The 24672-nt window shown below is 42.3% G+C and overlaps 1 protein-coding gene across 1 annotated transcript; it reads left to right on the plus strand.

The window, feature by feature from the left end:
* The first annotated feature begins 466 nt into the window (after positions 1 to 466).
* Positions 467 to 24187, plus strand: paplna (papilin a, proteoglycan-like sulfated glycoprotein). The gene is made up of 19 exons (XM_080784782.1): positions 467 to 682; positions 2698 to 2760; positions 3505 to 3608; positions 6427 to 6487; positions 6984 to 7086; positions 10237 to 10367; positions 11879 to 12002; positions 12217 to 12297; positions 12490 to 12662; positions 13039 to 13162; positions 13453 to 13579; positions 16519 to 16723; positions 16949 to 17125; positions 17389 to 17539; positions 18268 to 18348; positions 19976 to 20189; positions 20711 to 20789; positions 21352 to 21478; positions 22969 to 24187. The coding sequence occupies exons 2-19, from the start codon at positions 2704 to 2706 to the stop codon at positions 23484 to 23486; spliced, it is 2637 nt and encodes an 878-aa protein (XP_080640908.1). The 5' UTR covers positions 467 to 682; positions 2698 to 2703; the 3' UTR covers positions 23487 to 24187.
* The last annotated feature ends 485 nt before the right edge of the window (positions 24188 to 24672 follow it).

Here is a 24672-nt window from a genome sequence, read left to right on the forward strand (position 1 = left end):
ACATTTCACATTTGAGATGAACAAAAATAATTATAGACTTCTGTCTTAATTTGGCTATGGGATGTGCTTGTGCGCATGTGTTGTTGGATCAAATCTTCAAAAGAGATGACTTGGAGTTTAGAAGTTTGGATGATTACCCTGGCTGGCACCCTGGTATTACAACAGTAGGTCTACCCAGTTCCAAAAGCGCACCGTGGGAGCGCATGGTAATGATGCGTTGGTCAGGGAAAAGTGGAAATAAACTTTTTCACAAACCCCATCTAGTGTATGCTTGTGGCGATCTTACAACAAACGAACACGTTGATTAACTGTTATTTTTATAGTCTGAAATTACAGTCTGTCTCCCTGAAAACGATTCCCATTTCTGTCATCAGCGCACCATAATTGCGTTGTACGCGTTGCGGTGATTATAAGCCGAGTGATGACGCCGGCAGAGGAGGTTTAACCCACCGGACTTTAAAAGCTCTTCCTCTTGTCAATTTAGTGCTGGAAAACAAGCGAGGGCAAAAGGGGGCTCAACTTTACAAACCCGACTCGCACAGTGGAGCGCTTCTTTAGAAAAGGACGCTGAGCTCACACCAGATCAGACTCGCGTTTGATAGCTGCTGACTGAGTCCCGGGGCGAGGATTCACCCACCAGGTGTTTTGGAGTTCTAAGAAACACGTCTAAACCTTTTTCTGGGTGAGTTGTTTATACGTTCTATGTTCTAATCTATAGTGTTATTGGATGGCATGGTTTGAGACCATTTAGGAGCGAAACAGGCTTGCAAAACTAAAGTTGTTATATAAAAAAGGGTTTACTTTAAATGGAATAATTTCACATATTTAGGATACTCACTGACTCTGGTTTAATCAAGATCTGGGCCGCTGACCGCGAACGTGCGTTCAATGAATACGAGCACGATACTGGTGGTGCCGACCAGAAACAGTATTTTTTTCCACACAAGTCGTCATACAACAGCAGGCAAAACGGCCTGTAAAGCACCCGCAATGTGTTGCCCATGCAGTGGCAGTGGTTAAGTGATTGTGGTTATTATAAAGGATTGCATTGCATAATTAATTTGCATTGCACTGACCTTTATTGTTCCATATAGCCCTACGCGGTACCCACTGATGTGAACTGTTATCATTATAGCTAAGTAAACTATGACGTAATTAACTAGGCTACTAAGACTAAATGGTTCAATAATTCCACATTTAACTTTGAATTGATGCAGATATGAAAGTGACTGATCCTATCTGTTGTCTGTTGCCTCATTGTGTGTGTGTGTGTGTGTGTGTGTGTGTGTGTGTGTTGTATGTGCATGCTTGCATGCATTTATCTTTTCTGTGTGTAGAGTGTGCATCTTATTTCAGTATGCTAGAAATCATTTGGGTAAAGGCATAGTTTTAGTAGCGGACATCTGGGAATCAGAAATTCACTGGATCCCCTTTATGTCCATGTCCATTCCACGCAGCCTATAGGTCTTCTGAAGAGCAGTGCACACTTGTGTATGTTCTGCTGAGAGAATAGTGGTTTGTGTAGCTACAATAAGACTCACCATAACTTGTCCAAATCACATGGAGCAGTCAAATCTGTGTGGACAACACATGGGACACTGGTCTGGCCTGGTCTGACACTGGCCTGTCCCCCAATCCCTCTCTGACGTGAGACTGACCTTTCGCATATTCATGTGTCCTCGACTGCAGATGAAATGTCTCCTGCCAAATGTCTTGGCAGGAGCATCCATTTTTACCCCCCTTGTTGTTTTGCCAGGGAAAATGGATTTTGTTTGGGGAAATGTCAAGGACCGATAGCCTCAATTTGTATGAATCTATCTACCAGTGCTCTATCCTTCTAATCTAGACAGCTCCCTGGCATGTAAAACTTTGCGGTGTCTTTGTGCCAAGGATATACAATACAGGGCAATGGTTCCCTGGGAACTAACATTTGCTCTCTATTATAAATCACTAGTAAAGCTATATAACAAATGAGAGAGAGAGAGAGAGAGAGAGAGAGAGATAGGGGAAATAGAAGGGTAGAGAGAGGGTATAACATGTGACACATTTTGAATCTTTCAGGTTAAGTGGAACCTGCAAATGCAATTATGTGGAATGTGGTATATGCACGTTAACTGGTTAAAATCCTGAGTGTCTATTTAACTCACCCAGAGTGACCCGATAACTGAGTGATTGACCAACAGCGAGTCCCTGGTTCCATTCCTAGCCTGCCAGTCCTTTTACACGGTCCTACGTCTCTGTGTTTCCTGTCTCTCTCTCTCTCTACACTCAACTATCTGAAATAAAGCATAACAGAATTCTAAAGAATAAATCTACCCTTCCTCACAAAAAACCTATATAGGCCTACTTCATTGAAAGGGGTCCCCAGGACTCTCTCAGTCCAGGGGACCAACTAATTTTTTCCCTCTACACTAAATGTCTTTGCTTAAATGGCCGATCTACAATTTCACAAAATTGGCTATTTTTGCTAAATGTCCACACCAGAATAGTGACGCTAGGTATCATGTGGTTAAATGAATACGCAGGATTTTGCATTGCACTTGGAAAATGGGGTAATGTCGTATTTTTGCCCCCGGGTGTCCCTTTGATTCCTGTCAACAGAGTTGTTGTCCTGGCATGCATTCTGAAAGGTTGCCTGATGTATAAGAACCTATATTAGTCATCATGACTAACTGTTGCTGTTTCCTTTCTTTCCAGTGAACAATGAAGATGCTGGCGCCTCTGGCTGTCATTCAGCTGTTCTTGGTTCCAGCTCTTATGGTAAATATCCCTAAAATGTGTACAGAACAAAAAAAAAAACAGGTACACAGTAGTAAAGTTCTCAGTGTTAATTGATCTATTTGTAACTCTTGAGAGTGTACAAATGTATTGTACACTCTCAGTTAAATCAACACTGAGGATTTGACTGTGTAGTGGATTCTTGGCTGATGATGTAAAGATGTACCTCTCCCTCTCTTTCTTTGTTTTTCTTTCACTAAGTCTCTCCCTCTCTCTGTCATTTTACTCACTTGCTTTCTTTCTGTCAAGGTTAAAATGAGTTAACCGTAACCCTTTCCCGGTCCATTTTGAGTCCACTTTTGAATTGAATCCACCATGATAAATTGTCTATAGGCAAAGTCATATTTTCTACCACACAAAATCAATTTGTGTCTGTGGCAAATTTTAGATTTTCTGTTTCACACATCATTATAATCATAATGTTCTTATTTTGATCATAAGACCCAATTACTGAATGCCAAGAGTGCAGGTTTTCTTCAAAATATGTATGACACTTATTTGCTACAAGACTATGGCACATTAGGAGTCCAACTAGTGGTTCTCAAATGTTTTATTTTCAAGGAGAGTGTACAAATCAAACCAAATGGACCCATAAGCCAGCATGGCGATGACCCCTGCACAAAACATAATACAGCTGGCTCACCCTTATTAGTCATTAGTGTTTGTTCTTAGAATATGTTGGAGGTTGAAGTGTAATCTCATTTAATTTAAATATTTGTCTATCAGGTACCCAATGGAGACTACTGGGAGGCGTGGGGTCCATATGGAGAGTGCAGTCGAAGCTGTGGCAGTGGTGTGACTGTGAGGACAAGGCGCTGTGTCACTGTGAGGTAAGACAATGTTTGTTTACTTCTGCTTTGATATCCCCGTGTACTGTACTATATTCATGTACTTATATCCCCATATATATACTGTATATTCATACTCATAACCCCATGTATACTGTATACTATTCATGTAGGCCTACTTACACGTTGAAACGCACGTGCCAAAGCTCATCTACAGGCATGTGAACACTCAAATATGCCACCCACGCACGCACGCACGCACGCACGCACGCACGCACAGTGTTTTTGTGTTTTTGTGTTTTTGTTATTGTGAGGTTCATGAGTACACAGACATCTTCGAAGAATGCAGCTAATTGAGAGGTTCAGAAGTAGATTGTGTGTGTTCTTGGCAGTGAAAAGGTTCACAGGAAGTGGGCTTGTCTTACATCCAGAACTGATTACTGGGAGTGGTTGTTTAGCATGAAAAGGACTCATCTGAGCTGGGCGTTGACTACTAAAGGGGATGGGTTGAAGGTTTGGTTTGGACAGGTTAGAAATCTTAAAGGCAAAGACTGTGAAGTCATTGTTGAACTAAAATCTGATGTTCTATGTATTTCTTTATCACACGCTATAGTATATGACATATAACCCGGCAGTGTTATGTTTGCCTTAATTGCCTTGACATTCCAGAGCATCTAAAAAATACATAGGATAGAGTGAAGACCAGGTTGTCCTGTGCCAGCTCAAATAGTAAGCGCTCTGTTCATAAATCATATTGCTGGAATCCAGGCGGCATGTTCCCTCTTGCAATTGCATGAAGTGATATGCATTTATGAGGCAGAAAATTGTGAACCTCTCCTCTGCACCACTCTTCCCCAAGATGTAATAATTCCTCCAAAGCCACACACACACACACACACGCACGCACGCACGCACGCACACACACACACACACACACACACACACACACACACACACACACACACACACACACACACACACACACACACACACACACACACACACACACACAGTCTCATAAACATAAATATATTGTATACATTTTGAGCAGGTAATTCCGCAACTGATATCGATATGGACTATAGTATGACTATGTACATATATTTGAATCCAACTTTATTTTACAGTGCACATTTAAAAACAACAGAGTTGACCAAAGTGCCTTATCTGTTGCCATACCCTTAAGATTTTGAGAAAATCTAAACCTAGTTATAACAGCCATATACAAAAAAACAAATGAAATCAATCCACTATCTTAGTACTTTGGACTAACTACTTCCATTTTGAAATAAAGTGTGACAATGTGCCTCTTAATCATATGTTATGAGAATATGGGTTATTCCCACTGGAAGGAGGGACTGCAAACATGCTCAAGCACAGTTCGTCTGATAGTTCAGAACTTGGTATGTACTTGGAGGCGATACAGTATGCGTTCTTTCCGACAGCACAACTTAAGAACAAGGACAACCTATTGTTGTGCATAGTTGAGCCATATCGCCATTTACTTCAGTGTATATTATTACAATATATTACCTAAGTGACATTTACATACACAATACTCATACTCATTTTTAAGAAGCACTGTATTGTGGCATAGTTCACTTTTATTTGAGGTGTCTGGAAGTGTGTTTATTAATTTGAAGGTCTAATATTATGAAAATACCAAACTTGAACATTGCCCATTTATTAAACATTAGGGAAGATAAAAGTCCTTAATCCTTGTAATCCTCGTAAACAATCCTATAAATATGATCCCACTACACTACAGTATTAGCTGGCACTGTTTCTGACATGCACAATTAGTCATTCAGTTAGTCACTCACTCACTCAGGAACTGAGGTTATTTTCCGATAAACCTGAGTAAGAATGAGAGAGGGAATGGAGCCTGGTCTGGTCTGTGTTTAGTTTTGTCTGGCTGATTAGTCATAAGACGCACCTGTGCATCCTGTCATCAGAGCTTTAGATAGAGCTTTCCATGTTAATAATGCAGCAACTAGAAGATAATTTGGCAGATGCATGCTTTACATGAGTTAAACACAGATAATGCGAATTGCCTACCTCCAGCGGAAAACAAAGCAGTGATTTCTCACCTTGAGCTCCAGTTTAATGCAATGAATTTTGCAAATCATGGGTCCTCCATCGCTGTCATTCGTTCTTAAACAAACAAACAAGTGTAAGGCTTAATTGGGTCGTCCACTCACAGTTAACAGTCTTTGTATTGAGTTTGTGCTTGAAATGTACTGTAATTCTGCAAACTGTTAATAAAGATTTCAATCAATCAAAACAAATACAATAGGAAACACACACACTTGTCACTTACCAATGGAGAATATCTGATATATTTAGAAACCTTTTCATTACACATGCACTCGATTCAATAATAAAAGTTAAATATTGCTCTGAAGTGTAACATTTGCAAAATCACTACAGTAGAGCTCAGCATGGCCAGTGCACCGCTCTGTTTCACAGCCTATTTCAACACAAAGTTACTTACTAATCTGATTATACATGCCATGTACATCAATGTGAATGATATTACTATGATTTGTTGGTGCAAAAGGCGTAACACGCAGTCTGGCCACATACATTTATTACTTAGTACAAAATACACTTTATTACAGTTAAATACAGTTAAATACATTATGTTTAAAAAAAAATGCAGCCTTACTGTACAACATGTCTGCAATTCTGAGAATGTACAGTATAATGGAACCAAATGGGTAAGGGTGGGTCTATTTGTTATGGGGGGCTGTGGCCTAAATAGAGAACCACTGGTGTAATGACTGTTTTGACATGTTTTAGTTTTTGTATCAGCAGGCTGAGTGGAATGTGCAATTGTTAATTGTCATTCTCATAATAGGACTGATGGAGGTCACAACTGTGTGGGACCAGAGAAGTCATACCGCTCCTGCAACATCCAGGTGAATAACATGACTCAATAATTATGAATTCACCAATGAATTAATTCATTATTAATTAATTATTTTTAGTTTTCTACTCGTTTATATGATGTTTTAGCATGGTATTGTATATTTGTCTATCGTGAAATCAATGTTTCGATGAATTGAGTACAAAAGGACACCAATGGAAACAAGCCGTAGGCTTGCTTGGATAAATCAGTAGGATTTCTTGAATAAATCAGTAGGATTTCTTGGATAAATCATTTTTAGCAGACCTTGTACTGTATTGTGCAACCCTGTGCTTGTCCATGAAAACTGTTAACAAAGTATTCAATCAATCAATCAATCAATCAATCAATCAATCAATCAATAATGTCATCATAAAGACTTAAACTACCCTCTTCAGTGGTTCTTTGCCCCCCCCCCCCCATGACAGTTTATCCCCATGACTCAATTCACCTGTAGGCTGTAGCCTCCTCCCTCTTGACCTCTCCATTATGTGTTTGTTTCCACACAGGACTGTCCAGAGGGATCTAGAGATTTCAGAGAAGAGCAGTGCTCCCAGTTTGATGGAACTGACTTCCAGGGAAAACGCTACAAGTGGCTCCCATACTATGGAGGTGAGTAACTAAAAAGGAGGGAATGGGACTGATAATTCTGAGTATGGGTCGGAGTATAAACCGGAATTCATATACCGGTACGTACATACTCCACGCAGGTACTTATAGGTTGTGTGGTTTATAGTACTGTTTGTTTACTGTGTAGGTCAGGTAAGCGCTGACCTATGCCAATAAGCACAGTCCATTTTATTGTGTACAATAAAGTATTTTATTTTAAGGGAAATTAACAAAGAGGGTAAGGGGCACGGTGGCACAGTTGGTAGTGCTGTCGCCTCACAGCTAGGAGGTCCTGGGTTCGATTCCCGCTCAGGACGCTGTGGGTGCTGGCGGCGTGTTTCCTCCTCCGCGTCATCAGTGCCCATACCCGAGGCGGGGTTGGCGAAAGGGCCTTTCTGTGTGGAGTTTGCATGTTCTCCCCTAGGGTACTGTAGGTACCCTCACAAAAACATGCAGTAATCCTGGTCACTAAACTGCCTCCCCCTGGCCAGCCAGGGCGCCTGATGGAGGGGAAAGGAACTCCCCCCTGTCAGGTGTAAAGGAGCAACTTGGACACTCAGGCATGAAGGAAGCATGAGTTCAAGTCCGTTGCTCTCCCCATGTCCCTCATATATGGGGACTAGGTTGGCGGAGGGTGTGTACTGTGTAGAGCCCAGGATCACATTAGATAATTGACACAGGGGTGAACAATGGGTTACAAAATCGTGGGATAAAAATGTAAGAAAAACAAACAAAAAACAAAGAGGGTAAGGCATCCAAATTACAAAGTTATTCCTCGTTCGGGAGGTTTCCAGTAAAGAAAGGATTTCTAGAGGTAATGTCCTATATGTTGCCTGAATGAGAGGGCTAACATTCCATAAAAAAACAGAGTCAGAAAACCATAACATCTGACAAAGGTGGAGTGTTTAACCTCTCCCAGGAGAGTGAGTGTATCTTTGCGAGGAGCGCTTCAACTTGTATAGCCCAAGGCTGAACCCATGCGTCAGCGCTTCCTAATCAGACACAGATGCCATCACTTGATTAAGCAGGTGAACAGGTACGAACGTGTTCAATCAGACGGCCACGGACTAGCCACTGTCCGTGGTGCTGAACTCTCTCCGCAGAGACACCAGCTCTCCTTAAAGACGGCGCCTGACGAAATGGGCCCAAAATGACACTCCACAGTCAATAGATTTTTAAAGTGGAAAATACATTATGCCAGTGATAGTCCAATAATAGCAGGTTTCTCGGACGTTGGTGTGTGTGTATTTAGTTTGCACCTCACAGAAGTGGTCAGGGGCCAATTCAGTCGGTGTCTAAAGTCAGTCAAATTCAAGTCCAATCAAGCCAATATAGTTTAATGTTTGTCTTTAGTTCAATGTTTGTTTTGTAAACGCCATTGACAATGAAGGGAAAACTTACGTCATAATGTGCCTCATTACGTCATATTGTCTTTTTATTGTTAATGGCGTTTAATGTTTGCGCTGGCACCGTTTGTTTTACATCACCATTACATCACCTAATCAACATGAGTTAGACTTTAATATATTAGCGCCCCTCACTTCACACAGGTGTGATTTTTATATAGGAGAAGGGTTGTGGGGTGGAACTTAGTATCAGGGAAATAAAAGAGATAATGGTCTTTCAGCAGCAGCATTTTCAAAACAGTCGTGGTTGATGGATTGATTGTTATTTTGTCCACAAAATGTGACTGTTTCAGAGTTACATATTCAATGGGTAGCCTAAACAAGTAAACTTACAAATGTTTCATTTTCCCCGGCTGGGTCATACCAAAGACCCAATGCCTCCCTGCTTAACAATCAGCATCAAAAGGGTTGACGTAACAGCGTCATGTCCACGGGGTGTACTTGTACATCAAGCTGCCTCGCGCTACAGAAATTCTGAACAGGTGGGTTTTCAGTGCGGTTTTGAAGGTAGGGAGTGAGGGGGCATCTCGGATGTGTTTGGGGAGAGCATTCAAGAGGGTAGGGGCGGCCAAGGCCCTGTCGCACCAGGTTTTGAGCCTGATCTTCTTGGTGATCACAAGGAGGCCGCCTCCGCTGGACCTGAGGGAGCGGGATGGGGCGACGTAGGGGGGAGCCAGGTTGTGCAGTGGCTTGTAGGTGGTGAGGAGTACTCTGAATTCAATTCTATCTTTAACGGGGAGCCAGTGGAGTCGCAGGTGGGCGGCTGAGTTTTGGATGCATTGGAGTTTGTTGAGGGTTTTTGCGGCGGTGCCATTACTGCCATAGACTAGGATGCTGTTGCAGTAGTCTAGTCGGGATGAGATAAAGGCATGAATGAGGGTTTCGGCAGCTGAGGGTGTCAGGGAGTGGCCGGAGACGGGCAATGTTTTTGAGGTGAAAGAATGCTGTTTTTGTGATGTGCATATATGCACTTTAGTCATTTGCACAGTTAGATACAGTATATTGACACAGTAAAGAAAAGGCACAGTGTTGATTTGAATTGGTTTATTGAATGTATTGAACACTCAGCTTGGGACAGCACCACCTGGGGAAACAAAGAAATGTTTCGTCATGTACATGGGCAAGTCCAATATATCTAGTGCAGAGAGGGTGCATGAGAGTGCAATATGTTTAGTGCAATATAAAGTAATGGTATAATATATACCTTAATATATACTTAATACTTGCCTGTTCTGTCTGTTCCAGTGGGTTTGGGCATAAGAGTCCATGGGGTGCCCGAGGATCATACAGTATATGATTCTGGACTAGACCACAGTTGAATTGCAGAGAGGGGTTTTGAGTTGCGTATTGAAAGCTGCTAAGTATATTGTTATAATTATGGTTTTTTTTTGCAATAGTGTGTAGTTATATGTTTTATCAGTAAGATTTTTGTTTGATCCATACTTTGGATCAGAAGGTGGCGGTAATGCATCAAAAAGTTGGATGCCAACTGCCATAACAAAAAGAAGACGCACTCAGTTTTTAGTTAGTTATAGGACATGGTGGTGCTGCCTGCTGCCACTATGCCATTTTTGCTGCTGATGCCATTTTCAAATGCCTGTAAAACGTTGGTGAATAAAGCAATATGGTTACACTTTACCTCCTGAGCTGATTTCCAGCTGCTTATTGGGCCAACCTAACAATGTATTTGGGCGATTGATTATTTGAGAATTCTAAATAAATGAAGATATGTCTCTAACCCTTACAGCAGACAACCCATGTGAGCTTAACTGCATACCCAGAGGAGAAAACTTCTTCTACCGCCACCGCAGCGCTGTGGCCGATGGTACACCCTGCCATCCTGGACGGAAGGATGTCTGTGTGGATGGCGTCTGCAAGGTAGGCACGTGGGATGAGATACAGATGAGATACTGTGGACGGGCTGACATGTGATATTTACATGGGACTGGATGGGGACAATATCCATTTACTGCTATCATTTATTGAAAAATTAGGACCAAGACAACCTTTGTTGACAATGTGAATCCAGACCGGAGCTCTGCGGAGCTCCACATCGTCGGCTCTGTGCCGTCAAAGAAACGCTGTTTTGACCAAAATTCCATCTGGGACAAAGAATAGGAGATACAGGCGATTGAAAGAAACGGATAGAATGGATGGAATGAATGGAATGGATTATTATGGCGACGATTAACGATCCAGTGCTGTGCTAACAACACAGCTAGCTAACCGGCTAACGTGAGTAGCATTATGGGTCGCTTGATCGAATGCACTATAAAAGCGCAATTGCCGAAGGGCTTCGGCAATGGCACGGAAACGGTTAAGTCAAATTATTTGAAAATAGAATAGATAAATAGAATACATGGGATGAGATTGTAAGAGAGTAGTGGGGGGGGGGGGATGATAATTATAGATATTACAGTATGAGATGAGAGACTTTCCATAGGAAGAGAAGATCGAGACTTTTCATAGGATTATATTTATTTTCATGGCTCTGCAGGAGTCTAGCTGTCTATAAGAGTGTGTGTGTGTGTGTGTGTGTGTGTGTGTGTGTGTGTGTGTGTGTGTGTGTGTGTGTGTGTGTGTGTGTGTGTTTCTGTTCAGAGCTAATCTTACAAACCGCTTGACCATTTGTTTTCACATTTAAAAAAATATATATTTAAACTTTATTCCTATAATGCAAGTCAAGGGGGCTCAAAATTTGACCTGTCATGGAGTCGAGATACACATGATTCAATTATTTTGTCTTTGTACACAGCAGTGCTTGAATTCCTTTCATGAATTGTCACATAATAAACTAGTATTAACCAGAATAAACCCAGTGAATAGGACTTACCAGCAGAATAAAAGTGTGTGGCATTTCAAAATCAAGCTCTTTTCCATTGGCCAAACACATTCAGTTCTCACATAATTATCGCAGCAAACCTTTTGTAGTTTTCAATGCCTCAGTCATTTAAACTCCAACATAATGTTGTTTTCAGCAATGTTTTGTCTGACTACAGTCCAAATGTCAATTTATATTTGTTCTTACGAGGTAACCCTCGTAACCTTTGTTAGAAAATACCTTAACCTCCGGTGTCATGTTTTTTGTCACCTAGTTTTCAGATTGCTCCCAATCAAAACACATTCCATTTCCCCAGATCATCCATGCTCACAAATAAAACCTTTTTAAATCCAGATGTATACAGGCCTGGATCCTAATCTTGCTTGTCTGCCTTTTGAATGCATTGCATAGCAAATATTGTCTTTGCACTTACCAATTCCTATTGTGTTTGTGTTTACACATGTTTGCCTGTCTACCACCTTAGATAGCCTTTTGGTAAGATTTGGTAAGATTTCCACCCTTTTAAGCCTTCCTCTTAATGCTTGTTCTCCCGTTTCCTTGACCCCAGCGTCTGGGATGTGACAACATGTTGGAGTCAAACCAGCAGGAGGACCCCTGCCTGCAGTGTGGGGGCAATGGCCAGTCTTGTTCTCTTGTCAAGAACACTTTCTCCCTGCGTACGCTGCCTACAGGTACACAGACATGACATCTCTTTTTCTGTTCTTATCTACAGTATAATTTCTGGTAGATTAACTGCTTTGCACTGAACTACCAAAATTGAACAATATTTATTATTATTATTATTATTATTACCATTATTACAAACTTGAGTCACAGCTAAACTATTAGAAGATCGATTTGGACTGTTTTATGAAACACCTCAAAATGATCTCTTCTATATCCCAGGCTACAACCAGGTGTTCATCATCCCTGTTGGAGCCACCTCCATTAGCATCAGGGAAACGGTTCCCACACGCAACTACCTGGGTGAGTCCTTGCGAGACCTGACAACATAACACATTATGAGAGAATGATTAAATTCTCTGGTCTGTAGAGGGACCTCCCCTTGAGAGCAACTGTTTATTATACAAAACACATGTGATTATAAAATTACCGTATAGTTCCATTGCATACCAGAAAGATTAGACATTAGTTAATCTAATGACAATGTCTCTTTAGCTATCAAGAATCTGCGTGGCGAGTACTACCTGAATGGTCACTGGGTAATTGAGTTTTCACGGGCCACACCTGTCGCTGGCACAATGCTGTACTACCAGCGTGGCCCTGAGGGTGACAACACCCCTGAGACCATCATTGGTCGTGGTCCCACCACCGAACCCCTTGTCATTGAGGTAAGACATGTATGACTGTGTTTTTTGAATGCCCACTTTTACCCTGCTGTTATTTTATTTGTCTTGTTTTATTATCTTCATAATTCTTCATAAACATGCAGTTATTATAAAGGACTTCACACTGTGAGTGCACTCAGTGCAGTTCTGTTCTCTAATTGTGACCTGTATCAATACTATGTAATTGAATTGAACTAACTATAACTGGTGTCACTGAAAGAAAGATATTTGGTTCAACATCTGCCAACACTTACCTGCATGATATCATATTACCGGTAATTAAAAACCTGTTATAGTGAGTGATACCTATATGGCGATGACCCAAAACAAATCAATATACCAGAGTGTGATGACTGATGACATGTCTCTGTCCTGTTAGCTGATCAGCCAGGAGCCTAACGAGGGTGTGGAGTATGAATACTACCTGCCTGTTGGACGCTCGAGACAGGGATACTACTGGAGCTTTGGCTCCTGGACTGCCTGCAGCAAGGAGTGTGGATCAGGTCAGAGTCATGGAGGAAACGTTGGCTGACAAGAAAACATTAAATGACTCACAGTAGCACACACAAAAGATACTCCAATGACTGTTTTGCTCTAAAATGCTAGCTCGTTTCTAAAAAGTTTATTATAATTTAATTTACATATGAGTAGTGATTATAATGTTATCATTAGAGGACATAACATTTATGCACTGTTATTTACGGTTTGTATAATATAGTGTTCCGTCAACTGAAATGACAACCTAGCCTCTTCCTTGTTTTACTGACTCAAACCTCTGCCTGTCCTCCATCAGGCTACCAGTCTCGCCTGGTGTTCTGTGCCATTGATAATGAGGCCTACCCTGACTACCTCTGTGCTGCTCTGCCACGACCCGCCAACAACCGCACCTGCAACCCTCATCTGTGCCCAACAACTCAAAGGTGAGTCAGGAAGTCCTTCACAGATCATGAGTTGATTAGGAGTGGGTTTTCTAAACACATGATGTGGAGACCGGGTTCATCTTTGTTCAGCTGTAAGGGAAATGAAAACTATTGGAAGTAAATTTAACACCCAGTCTTTTATATAATGTGTCAAATTGTAAAAGGTTTGTGTTTATGTGATGCGTCATACATGTACACGTACATATGTGTTTAACATGTGTGACAAAAACACATAATGATATATTTATTTCTCACTCACTGTTCTGACTGCTATTGTTTGGGTGGAAACCCAGACTTGTGTAGTTAAAGTGTATCAAATAAAGTTTTCGGGATTCTACAACACCTTTATTTATACTTGGAAGTACAATTGATTGCAAGTCCTCATTTTCAATGTAGCCAAGGTTACAATATACATGCATAGTACAATCAATACATCCAAAACACAATACATTAAAATGTGTTCATGTGTTTGCATGTGTTCTAAGGTAGATGTTGCTCAGTGTAGTTCTCACCTTTGTTGGCGTGTTGTGACTGTCTAAAAAGGATGGCGTACCTGTATCCACCACAGTTGTGGAGGCCCTCAGAAAGACCCAGAACTTATATATTCAGGTAACACAGGGTTTGTGTAGTCTTAGTGAAATTGTGTGTCACCTCAAACACAGGGGGAGATCTATGAAACCATGTCATTTATTAAGCTAATAATAATTGATAATTTAACCTGGTTTTACTCAGGGAAACTTTGGAGCATGCATGCTCTTTATATATACATTCATGCCTTCTATTATAGTCTTCTATTATTGGAAGCTGAGATACTCAAGGGCATGCATGTTGTTGATCAATTTCTGAAATCAGTCAATATCTAAGTCAATAACTTTAGCTCAAAGTTGCACATAGTCTTCCTCCTCGGATGTGTTTGACTTTAGCAGTTAGTGTCTGTGTTTTAGCATGAGAGTCTGTTCTTCCACATTGGGGTCAGGAGAACAACCGCTTGGGACAACTGTCCAGCTCAGAGATCCCTCTTTAAACTGTTTTGACGCCCTCGTTTTATGTTAGACACACTTAACACATCTTCCCTGAGAGTCAGAAAGGGGCCACTTGACACCAGTTGCCTCAAAGGTTTCCCTGACTTTTCACCTCTAACCTCTGGCCCCCTCCTCTGATCACTGAGCTGGGCTGCTGTCTGACTGCTTTTGCAAACCAGTCAAGTCTATAAAGTGCTCTTGTCTGTGTCCATTAATGTAGTTGTCAATGTTAACTGCACACATGAGGTGTTTGTGGGTTAAGGGTTATGTAGCCTAGGGGCCTTGAGCTGTGTTGTTATGACCTCTTGTTACAGCCATTACAAGGATGGGAGACCTCAAGGTAAATTATGGCTGAACTATTATTTTGTTAATCAAAATGTACAAAAGGAGATGGGATGTGTACATACCAGAGTGCTGTGTGATGGGTGCTGCATGTGGAGATGACAGCATGTTTGGGGGAGAAGTTGTATGAAAAAGACAGTGGTTGTTGGGCAACCACTGGTCCTAAGTAGATCCACATGTATTAAAGAAGCACCGGGTTGAGTAAAAAGCCAGTTAAGTGATTTCATAGACTCATATACGGCAATAGTGTATTGTAATTTAACTTTCTAGAATTGGCACTGACATTGATGTACTGTAAGACCAGAAAAAGCAATGAAATAGTTTTCTTCTGCTAATCATTATAATCGTTACAATCATGTATAATACCCATAATCACAGCATCTAGCAAAAACAATCAAGTTCATCATTTTATAGTTCTAATCTTGGCAGTGAAGTGTGGCAGCCATGAAAGGAGGCACCACCACCACCACCATCAGAGAGGCCTGGTAGTAAATAGCCGGGGCTCCAGTGACTCTGTGGTATTTCCTGGTCCTCCACTTTGATGCAGCGGCTGCTCAGAAATCTGAGACGCCTTTGAACCTCGAGTTGAGATCACTACACCCATTAGCCTGAGTTATACTTAGTTTCGTGCAGGTGTTGCACACAAAATAATTGCCGATCTACAAGCTTACAACGCACTTATATGCGTTGTAAGCTTGTAGACAGACACCGGTATGCAACTATAAAAATCTGGCATTATTAGTCCCCAGCTTAAAGATGTTTTAAAAAATATTCAGATCATTCTCTTCACACACATCCTTGTGATATGATCTATAATATATTAGTATGTTAGGAAGTGAATTGAATTTGTAATAGTTGGAACTTGTTTGTCCTTATTTGTTGTTATTGTTGTCTGTTCTACAATATGTGTTGCTTCTAGAAAATAGTGTATGTTACTAACCAGGAATACAAACCATCTGCTACTCAGCTGGCTTGGCTGGTGTGGGAATGGATCATGACTTGGATGGGTGAATGTTGTAACTTGCTTGAGAACACATGTCTAGTTGGGCACAGTGGGTTGCATGTTACAACCGTTTGTTACAACAAACGGTTGTAATGTCACATTCATTATTTTCTTTGGAAAATAACTCATAGAGGATAGATACCAATTTACTGGATACAGGATAAACATGTGAAATTGGAAAGGATGACACAGAAATGTGCAGACAAATTTAAACAGTCAGTATCAATAACACTATAAAATTGATTAACGGGTAAATAAAAGGGCTTTTTGGGTGAAACCCACTTGAAAATGTATTTTCTGTTTATTAAATAGAGACTGTTATTGAACAAAGTGTATAGCAATGGTTAATATACTGTGTAGAGCTTTAACCTTTCTATAAATATTTTAGTTGCATCACTTACGCTACCTTTAATTTAACTCCAAATCGATTTGTACAATCTTCGGCACTAAATTAGCAGGATTTTAACATGCATTAATGCCAGCATCTAATTTTGGAATGAAACTCAACATTTTGCCAATGCCATGTTTGATCTGTCACCTAACTTCCACTTCATGGTGGTCATTCATCCCAGCTGGCAAACTGGCGAGTGGAACACCTGCTCTGTGACGTGTGGCGGAGGCTCCCAGCTGCGCAGCGTTCAGTGTGCCTCCCATGACACCTCGGGACCTCGTGTGGTGGAGGACGCCATTTGCGCTGCCTATTCACAGGCTCCTCCCACTCTGCAGACCTGCAACATGCAGAAATGTTTTGAGTACCGGGTCGCAAGGTGGACTGTGGTGAGTCACTATGTTCTGATTTCAGCTTATCCTGCATACAATGAACCCTTCCAATGAACCGTGTACAACTGCACTGTAAAATCCAAGAGGAATAGTGACAAATGTAACCCGCAAGGCTGTGTTGTATTAAGCAGTGGTTCTGAAAGTGGCGTCCAGGGACCCTCAGGGGTCCTTGACATGCAAAAGTTTGAGAATCACGCATTAAGTGTAATTGAACCTGTGCAGTGCTCAGTGACCTGCGGAACAGGGGAGCAGACCAGGGAGGTTACCTGTATTGGTCCCGGGGGAATGAAACTGGAGGAGACTTCTTGCAGCAGCTTATTTCGCCCGGCTTCAATCCAGCCATGCGAGATGACTCCCTGCCCACCTCAAATCAGCTGGCAAGTTGGAGATTGGGGTTTGGTGAGTGAATATTATACTGTGCAAGTGTGCAATACACGTCTGTGAAGAGACAACGATAAACCCACACAAAGTACATGATATAGAGATATTGATACATATAGCTGGATATAATATAAATAATTATTAACAGATTTACTGATGATTTTCTCCAAATCAAAGAGGAAGGTAGCACCGTTTTGTTTATATTATGCCTTAGATTGAAACAGGCATTTCAGCTAACCAGCCTCCATCAGTGATGATTTTCCCTCCATCTTTCTGCACAGTGCTCTAAGAGCTGTGCCTCTGGTCTTCGGGAGCGTCAGGTGTTCTGCTCAGATAGAGACAGGAACCTGTATCCAGTGGAACTGTGCAACGCCAACCCCAAACCCTCTACAGTGGAGAGCTGTAACACCCAGTCCTGCCACAGCCCACAGGGTGAGGAGACATGGAATCATTTAGGATAAGATCAAAGGGGAATAATCCCTTTGAGATTCTATAGCTTTCCTTTTGGGTGTTTGGCTAACCCTGAACTCTGCATTAAACCGAAGTGAAGTGAACTTAACTTAACACCCCGATCGCCCAGGACGAAGTTCACCGTCCTTTCAATTAGTAACACCCAGGACGAAGATTGATCAAAAAGACGGAGGTTATTGATATCAAAACCGATCGCATCTCTCCAGAGCCTGGGAGCGCCTGTTGCGCAACACTCGATGTTGCGCAACAGTGGGACGTCATCGAAAATGTTCCCCCCCTGTTTAGCCAAAAATCTTAAAACGTTAATAACTCTTGATCTAAATCATAACGTCTAATTCTAAGCAAAGATCATGTATTAGACGGCCCACCGTGGTCCCGTCGCTAGTCGCGGTAGATTTAATCATACCTCCCATTGTTGTCGTTTGGCTACATCTAACTGCTACAGCCACAGCCAGGATAACATCCGGTCCGTCGGTAAAAGTGCTCCGCTACTATAAAACGCCGGGCACTATGATTTAATGGATTAAATAACCCCAGGCGATCGGGATGTTAACTTAATTCAATTGCACAGAAATTCAGTGAACTCTACTGATCTGGACAAGGTGAGGGCCACCACATGGTGGCCTGCTGCAAGGTATTTAAAAGGCTGACCTATTTGACTAATTTTTGCATGTGTACTTTGTGTCCAGTGGTGCCTAGCATGCAGGACCCAAGAGGCCATGACAACACGCAGACAGGATTCCAGGCCTACGTTCCAGACCGTGCGACAGGTTGGCCTTTGATCTCAGGATCAGATTTTATTTTATTTTATTATAATAATACACTTTATTCATACAGCACTTTTAAAAACGCTACAAAGAACTTCACACAGTATTACTGTAAATATGAAAGGCAATATGATAATTGAGCGAGAAACATAATATAAGAGAGCATGGAAGGATTACAAATATGAAAGAAATATAAAAGCATATGAGAATGCAAGAAAAATAAAAAAACACATATAATGATACAAATGTGCACAGAAAACATAAAAAATAGCATAAATGGATATGAGAGTCCATGAAACATATGTAATAAAAGCAGCAAAACAGACCAATCATGTAGTAAAAGAAAGTCTATAAAGGTGTTTTGAGAAGATATTGAAAAGACATCACTGGACTTGATAGCCTTATTTCCTTAAGCCCAAACCACACCAATGATTCGCCATGCAACTCCTTGCAACAAAACGGTTCTGAGTAGTTGCATGTAGTTGCATGCAACCATTATACTCAATGGCAGTCGCAAGGAGTTGCATTGGTGTGGAGTGTCCTTAAAACTGTTTTGTTGCAAGGAGTTGCGTCTAGTTGCATTGGTGTGGTTCGGGCTTTAGGCAGGTCATATTAAAGTCGTTTCAACCTGTGGATCTATGCCTCTTTCCTCTTCTAGGATTTTCGTCTTGTAACAAGACTCTAATTAAAGGCCTTAGAACACACTATTATACTGTAAACCTTATCAGATTGAGAGAATGGTTGTATTCCAACTCAGATGGCTGTTTATTCATTAATCCTCATGACATGACACTTCCTTGGTCTAGAATATAACCGTGCAAAGAATCTATGCCATGCATGCTATTATAATTATACAAATATTCTACTTAATAATAGTCTACCTAAAGCACTACGTTTAGTTTGTAACCAAAACGATCTCTTTTGAATCATTGGCAGGCCCTCCTTATGGCACCGCTGTCCCTCCCAACTGGTCCCCTGTCCTCACCCAGCCCACTGTCCCTAGCACTAATTATCCAAGGCTGATTGGCATGTTTTCAGGGGGGCCGTGGTCATTGTCAGCCTGATTAAAATATCTGCGAGGCACTGGAGTGTGATAGTGAGTGCCGGCCAGTGCTCTGGTGTTTCTGGCATGTACTGGGCGCTCTCCAGCATCGTAATGCACCAGTGGCCAGGAATTGAGAGGTTGCAAGTTTTTGTTGCGTGCTATGTCAGCCTCTTTGCTTGCATTTTGACACTGTAGCGGTGGTCTCGTTCTGCTTTGTGTCCCAGTATTCTCTCATCATTCTTTCCCCTAATGAGATAGTTTAATAAAATGGAGAGGACATCTAAAAGGGAGGGAGGGAGGTGGCTGAAAATGTCGTTAAGTGAGGCCATCACACAGTGCCCACACTGTGTCTCTAATGTACAGCTGTACTGTATGACAGAAATATGCATGGTGTTTGTGTGTGAGAGAGAGAGAGAGAGAGAGAGAGAAAGAAAGAGGATATTCACAGACAGACAGACGCATGCATAGCATACCGCATAGCATACAAAAGAAAAAGATAACTTTACGTTTTTGACAGGCAGCTGACACTGACTGTGTTTAGTATGTGAATTCAACCCGCTTATTCCTGCATGCCTTCCCTTTCAGTCCGCAGGCCAGAGACAGCAGATCCAACCGAAAGCAACACAGTCTACGACCCTCACAGCTCCGCCCCTATTCTCCACTGCAGCCAGTCTTATTATGGATGCTGCCTCGACGGACACACCGCTGCCAGGGGCCCAAGGGGACAGGGCTGCTCACAGAGCCCAGTCCCCGGCCCTGCTCCTCATGTTCCTGCCCTGCCCTCCTGCGCAAACACCAGGTACCAAGCTTTCGAACCCTAACCTAACCCCTCATTACTCTGTGGCTCCCAGAGAGGGACATATTGAGAAAAATATGGGGTCTGTTGTAGACAGAGTGTCTCTCATGGGTGTGAGGTTTTTTATGCTCAAGTGACCACCTCCATAACCAGGGAATTCTTTCCTGTTATGTAATGTATGGACCACGATAATTACTACTCGGCGGCCAAGCCAAGAAATGTTGTGGCTCTGTCTAGTACAACTGTTTTCATTGCTTATATCTATAAAGGAATAAGAGCTTGTCTAGGCTTTGTTTTGCCTGACATCTGACCCTGGATACTATAATTACACCACTGGTGTTATTCTTTTTACATTGCTTGTGAATGTTTGTGATTTACTTGTTGTGTAGGCCTATCTTGTTGTTGATCATTGTTTGGAATTTTGTTTCTATTCTGATGCTGGTCTCTTTGACAAAGTTTGTTTTGAACCTGACACCATGGTTAGATTAAGTGAATTTAGTCTGCTTCCTTCCCTGTGTGTTTAGATATGGCTGCTGTCAAGATGGCCTGACCACTGCCCAGGGTCTCAACATGGAGGGCTGTCAGGAGTACAGGGTCCCCACTGTAAGCAAACCTTGTTGATGAGGGACATATGGAAGTATAATGTCATGTACATGTAAATGTACACTAGTACAGATTAAATACCATATCAGCTTTACTGTCACATCACAGGTTTACAGGGAAATGGGTGATTATTAAACTTTTTTCAAGATGAATATCCATCATCATTTGTAGTTTTCAGGAAAGGGAGGAAGACTAGACATAGAAACAGATATAATCAGATCAAATAATCAGATTTTCTCGTGGTCTAGTTACATTCTGTATGACTTATATAGTAGCATATATAGTAGCAGGTATGTGCAGTATAGGTATAGTGTAAAATAGCAGCAGATGCAGCTGTAGAACAAGGTGCATCAATAGAACAGTAACAAATATAGGGCATAGGCCTTTGTGCAAATCATCTCTCCTGCAGGTGAGACATAAAGGAAAGTAGTCCACATAAAGTAAAGTAATCTGCATAAGGGACCCTCCCGCCTCAGTCTAATCCTGGGCTAGGACTCTGTAGGACTCTTATGATGGCTGGCTCTCATCACCACCCTCTCCTCTGTCTCTGACATTCCCTCAGGCCGCTCCGTCCCTTCCCACTGAGAACGGAGTGGAGTGTCGCACCACCACCTACGGCTGCTGTTTCGACCGGACCACCCCTGCTGGAGGTGCCAATGGAGAGGGTTGCCCAGACCCCCCCAACCACAGTAAGATTTCAAATTGGAGTCACTCTTACTGAGCACAAGAAAAAACACACAGCCGAATAGTTAGGGTGCTTACCACGTGGGCGCAGAATTCCTTCTCTAATTCCGGCTGGCCGGACTGTTTGCTGTGTGTCATTCCCCTGCTTTTTTCTGTCTCTTTCTCACTGGCAAAATCAAATTAAAGCAGAAATACATAAGCATAACTATAAGGATATTTGTGCAAATCAATGAGAATGCAGTGAACACTGGCAAGACATGGATTCACAAAGTCACAATGTAGTAGGTGGCTAGTGCACATGTAACACATGTGGCACACCAAGCAGCTCAGGTGGAGTATTCTCAGGTTAAAGCCTGATATATTTATATTGTTTTGTTACAGCTTGACTTACCCTTCTCTATGACAAAGTGCTGTGTGATGCGTCACTTGACATAAAAAAGAAAACATATTTTCAGGGGACATACATGCATCCACACATCATGCATGCAATAACACTGATCTGGGCTGTATGGTGGATGGGGAAGTTGGTGACCGACCCTTCTTGTCTCGCACGTCTCCCTTCCCCTGGTTTCTTGTCTCTCTACACTGACCTGCTGAATAAAGCATTACATGCCCAAAGGAAATCTTAAAGATCACAGATCAACAAAACAAAACTCAGGTGGATAAGCCACTGGAAGTTGCTACAGGTAGGTGGCCATATTTAAGTTATTGTAGATCAGTGTTGAAAATGCATTGGTTTTGTTGAGCAATGGTCGTACTCTAACACTGTCATCAAAGCATAACTCTGGTTTAAGTGCCTCGAAGGGGTGGTTGTTGAGGGCAGGGATATATACACTTTGCCTGGCGATCTATGGGTATTCTCATTTTATGTTGTGACACTTGGAGCTGTGGTACTGTACTGTGTAATTTCTATAACAGTGAGTTTATGCAACCTAAGATTACATTTGGGACAGTATTTTTATTTTATTGCGGATACCCAAATTAGTTGAAGAGATTGCATGGTGCTAAACCCTCATGTATTTCCTCAGGCTATAGTTTAGCTCACATGCAAACTTTGGTCCCTGTTTTCCTTTAGTCTTGCTTGGCTCGAAGTTACAACAATGTGTAATCGTATGGTGCAATAACCATAGGTTTTGCAAGATGCATGCAAAATAAGAGAGCTGGTGCTAGATATCATTGGTTTGTAGTACCAGTTGTCCTAGAATTGAATTATTATTATTATTATCTTATTATTTTACATTTCTGTAAATATGAACAGGACTATACTAACTAAAGGTTCTGTTATTTTGTCTTTGTTGTGCTGCTTTCTGTTTTGTATGCTGTCTCTCTGTGAAGCCAAAGTTACAATCTGTGTAGTGTGTACTGTAAATAACTGCCTCTGCCCTGCTCTTGTTCTACGCATGTACCGTATGCAAAGAAAAAGGTTGACAAAATGTTTAATGATTCAGGTAAGATGCAGAGATTTTATTGTATTTGTCTTGTTCTTGTGCTGCAGTTGAGCGCACCACCTGCTCCCTGCCCCGTGCTGCTGGTTCCTGCTCTGGCTGGACAACCCGTTACCATTATGACGTCATCACTGCCAAGTGTGTCCACTTCTGGTACGGGGGTTGCCATGGCAACAACAACAACTTCATGACTCGCGCCGAGTGCCAGAGGGCGTGCCAGCCAGGCAGACCGGGCCAACAGGTCCCGGGACCTGTCGCTACCGGTGGAGGGGCCACTTCCAGGGGTTCTGGAGGCTCTGGGAGAGCCACAAGTGGAAGAACCACAGCTACTGGGTCTAGAGCAGAAGGATCCACTGCTGGAGGGTCCACGGCTGGGGAGGCCACAGCCGTGCAGCCCGCTGCTGGCCGTGACATGAGCAGGGTTTTCACCACACAAGGCGGCTCAAGCCCCAGCGGACGGCAGGGCTCCAGTGCCGCCACCCACGCCCACCGGGCTAGGATCAGGATGCATGCCCGTAGGCCCGCCTCCTTTCCTGCTGTGCAGCACACGGGTCCAGCAGCCAGGTAAGATACTATCTGGACTTTGGGATCGAAGCCTAGTCATCTCTACCCCAACCCAACCCCCGTAACCTTCCTGCTGCCAGTGGCCTCCCGCTCTGGCCAGCTGCCATCATACTCCATCTGAAGGAACCTGCCGTTTTTCGGTCCTGGCCTCGCCCGAAGTCTGAGCAGGGCCAGGGTGTGCCGAAAGGAGCCCAAACTCACACGATCCAAAGACAAACCGTATGCACTCTCCCACCCACACAATCTTTTGTAGTGTAATAATATACACATACAGTACTATGCATACATGTTCTTAGTTAGATGCACATTTTTTGGATGATTATTATAAAACCTTGCTTGCTCAGGCTTGTACTTTGCTTTGAGAAATACACCACTTGCTACACTGTCGCTATACACTACCCAATGCGCCACAGACTCTCGCCTAGCTCTCTCTCGCTCATGCCTACTGTACCTGAGCAGCCAATGCTTCACCTCCTGTTTAAAATCTCAGGAGAAGTCGAGGACTTCACAGCGACCTTAAATGGACACTTCTGCATTGTTTCTGGGACTCTCTGCTGTCTTCTCGTAGCTCACACCTTACGGTTGTGTCCGTCTTCTGGTGCCTGCTACCTCACTGCTGTGTCAGGCACCAGTTCTGTGTCTTGTATTGTTGTCACCTTTTGATGTCATCCGACTAAACAAATAAAAGGATCTGCTGTGATGCTCCATTCGTTCTAGTTTGTCTGTAGTCACTAAACTCCACGTTCACACCTTTCTTATGTCCTGTTCCTTTCCTATGACAACACATTGTACTTCATTTTAGTAGATGTGGTATAGGGCAACTTTTTGGGCAGCCTCAATTGGCAGTATTGCAGGAAAATATCCCTGGGAATTATTGCATTGATTACATGAGGAACCTGTTATTGTAATCAAATATTTGTTCTTAGTTCCTATTGTCTTTCATGCTACTGGGAAGGTTCCATATCTACATTGTCCAAACAGTTTCCTAGTGTTCCCGTAGACCACCCTTAGCTTCTAACACTTGGAGGTAGATTGAGTATGTGAATTTCCTTGTCTCTGGGTGGGTTGTACTGTCAGTGCATGTTCTTCATACAGCCCAAGGCTGTCTCTCTTTCTCAGCCCTCTACTGAAAGCCAGACTATGGCTGATCTTTATGCCTGCTTTGGTGATCATCACTAGCACTAGTACCA

This window comes from Protomyctophum bolini (genome assembly GCF_963924005.1).
Source record: "Protomyctophum bolini genome assembly, chromosome: 15".
NCBI classification, from domain to species: domain Eukaryota; kingdom Metazoa; phylum Chordata; class Actinopteri; order Myctophiformes; family Myctophidae; genus Protomyctophum; species Protomyctophum bolini.

Excerpts from the sequence above, each read along its gene's own strand:
- paplna (XM_080784782.1), top strand. The coding sequence starts at position 2,704 with ATGAAGATGCTGGCGCCTCTGGCTGTCATTCAGCTGTTCTTGGTTCCA. Across the intron at positions 2,761-3,504 it reads TCTTGGTTCCAGCTCTTATG|GTACCCAATGGAGACTACTG; the intron begins GTAAATATCCCT and ends TTTGTCTATCAG. Across the intron at positions 13,580-16,518 it reads CTGTGCCCAACAACTCAAAG|CTGGCAAACTGGCGAGTGGA; the intron begins GTGAGTCAGGAA and ends CATTCATCCCAG.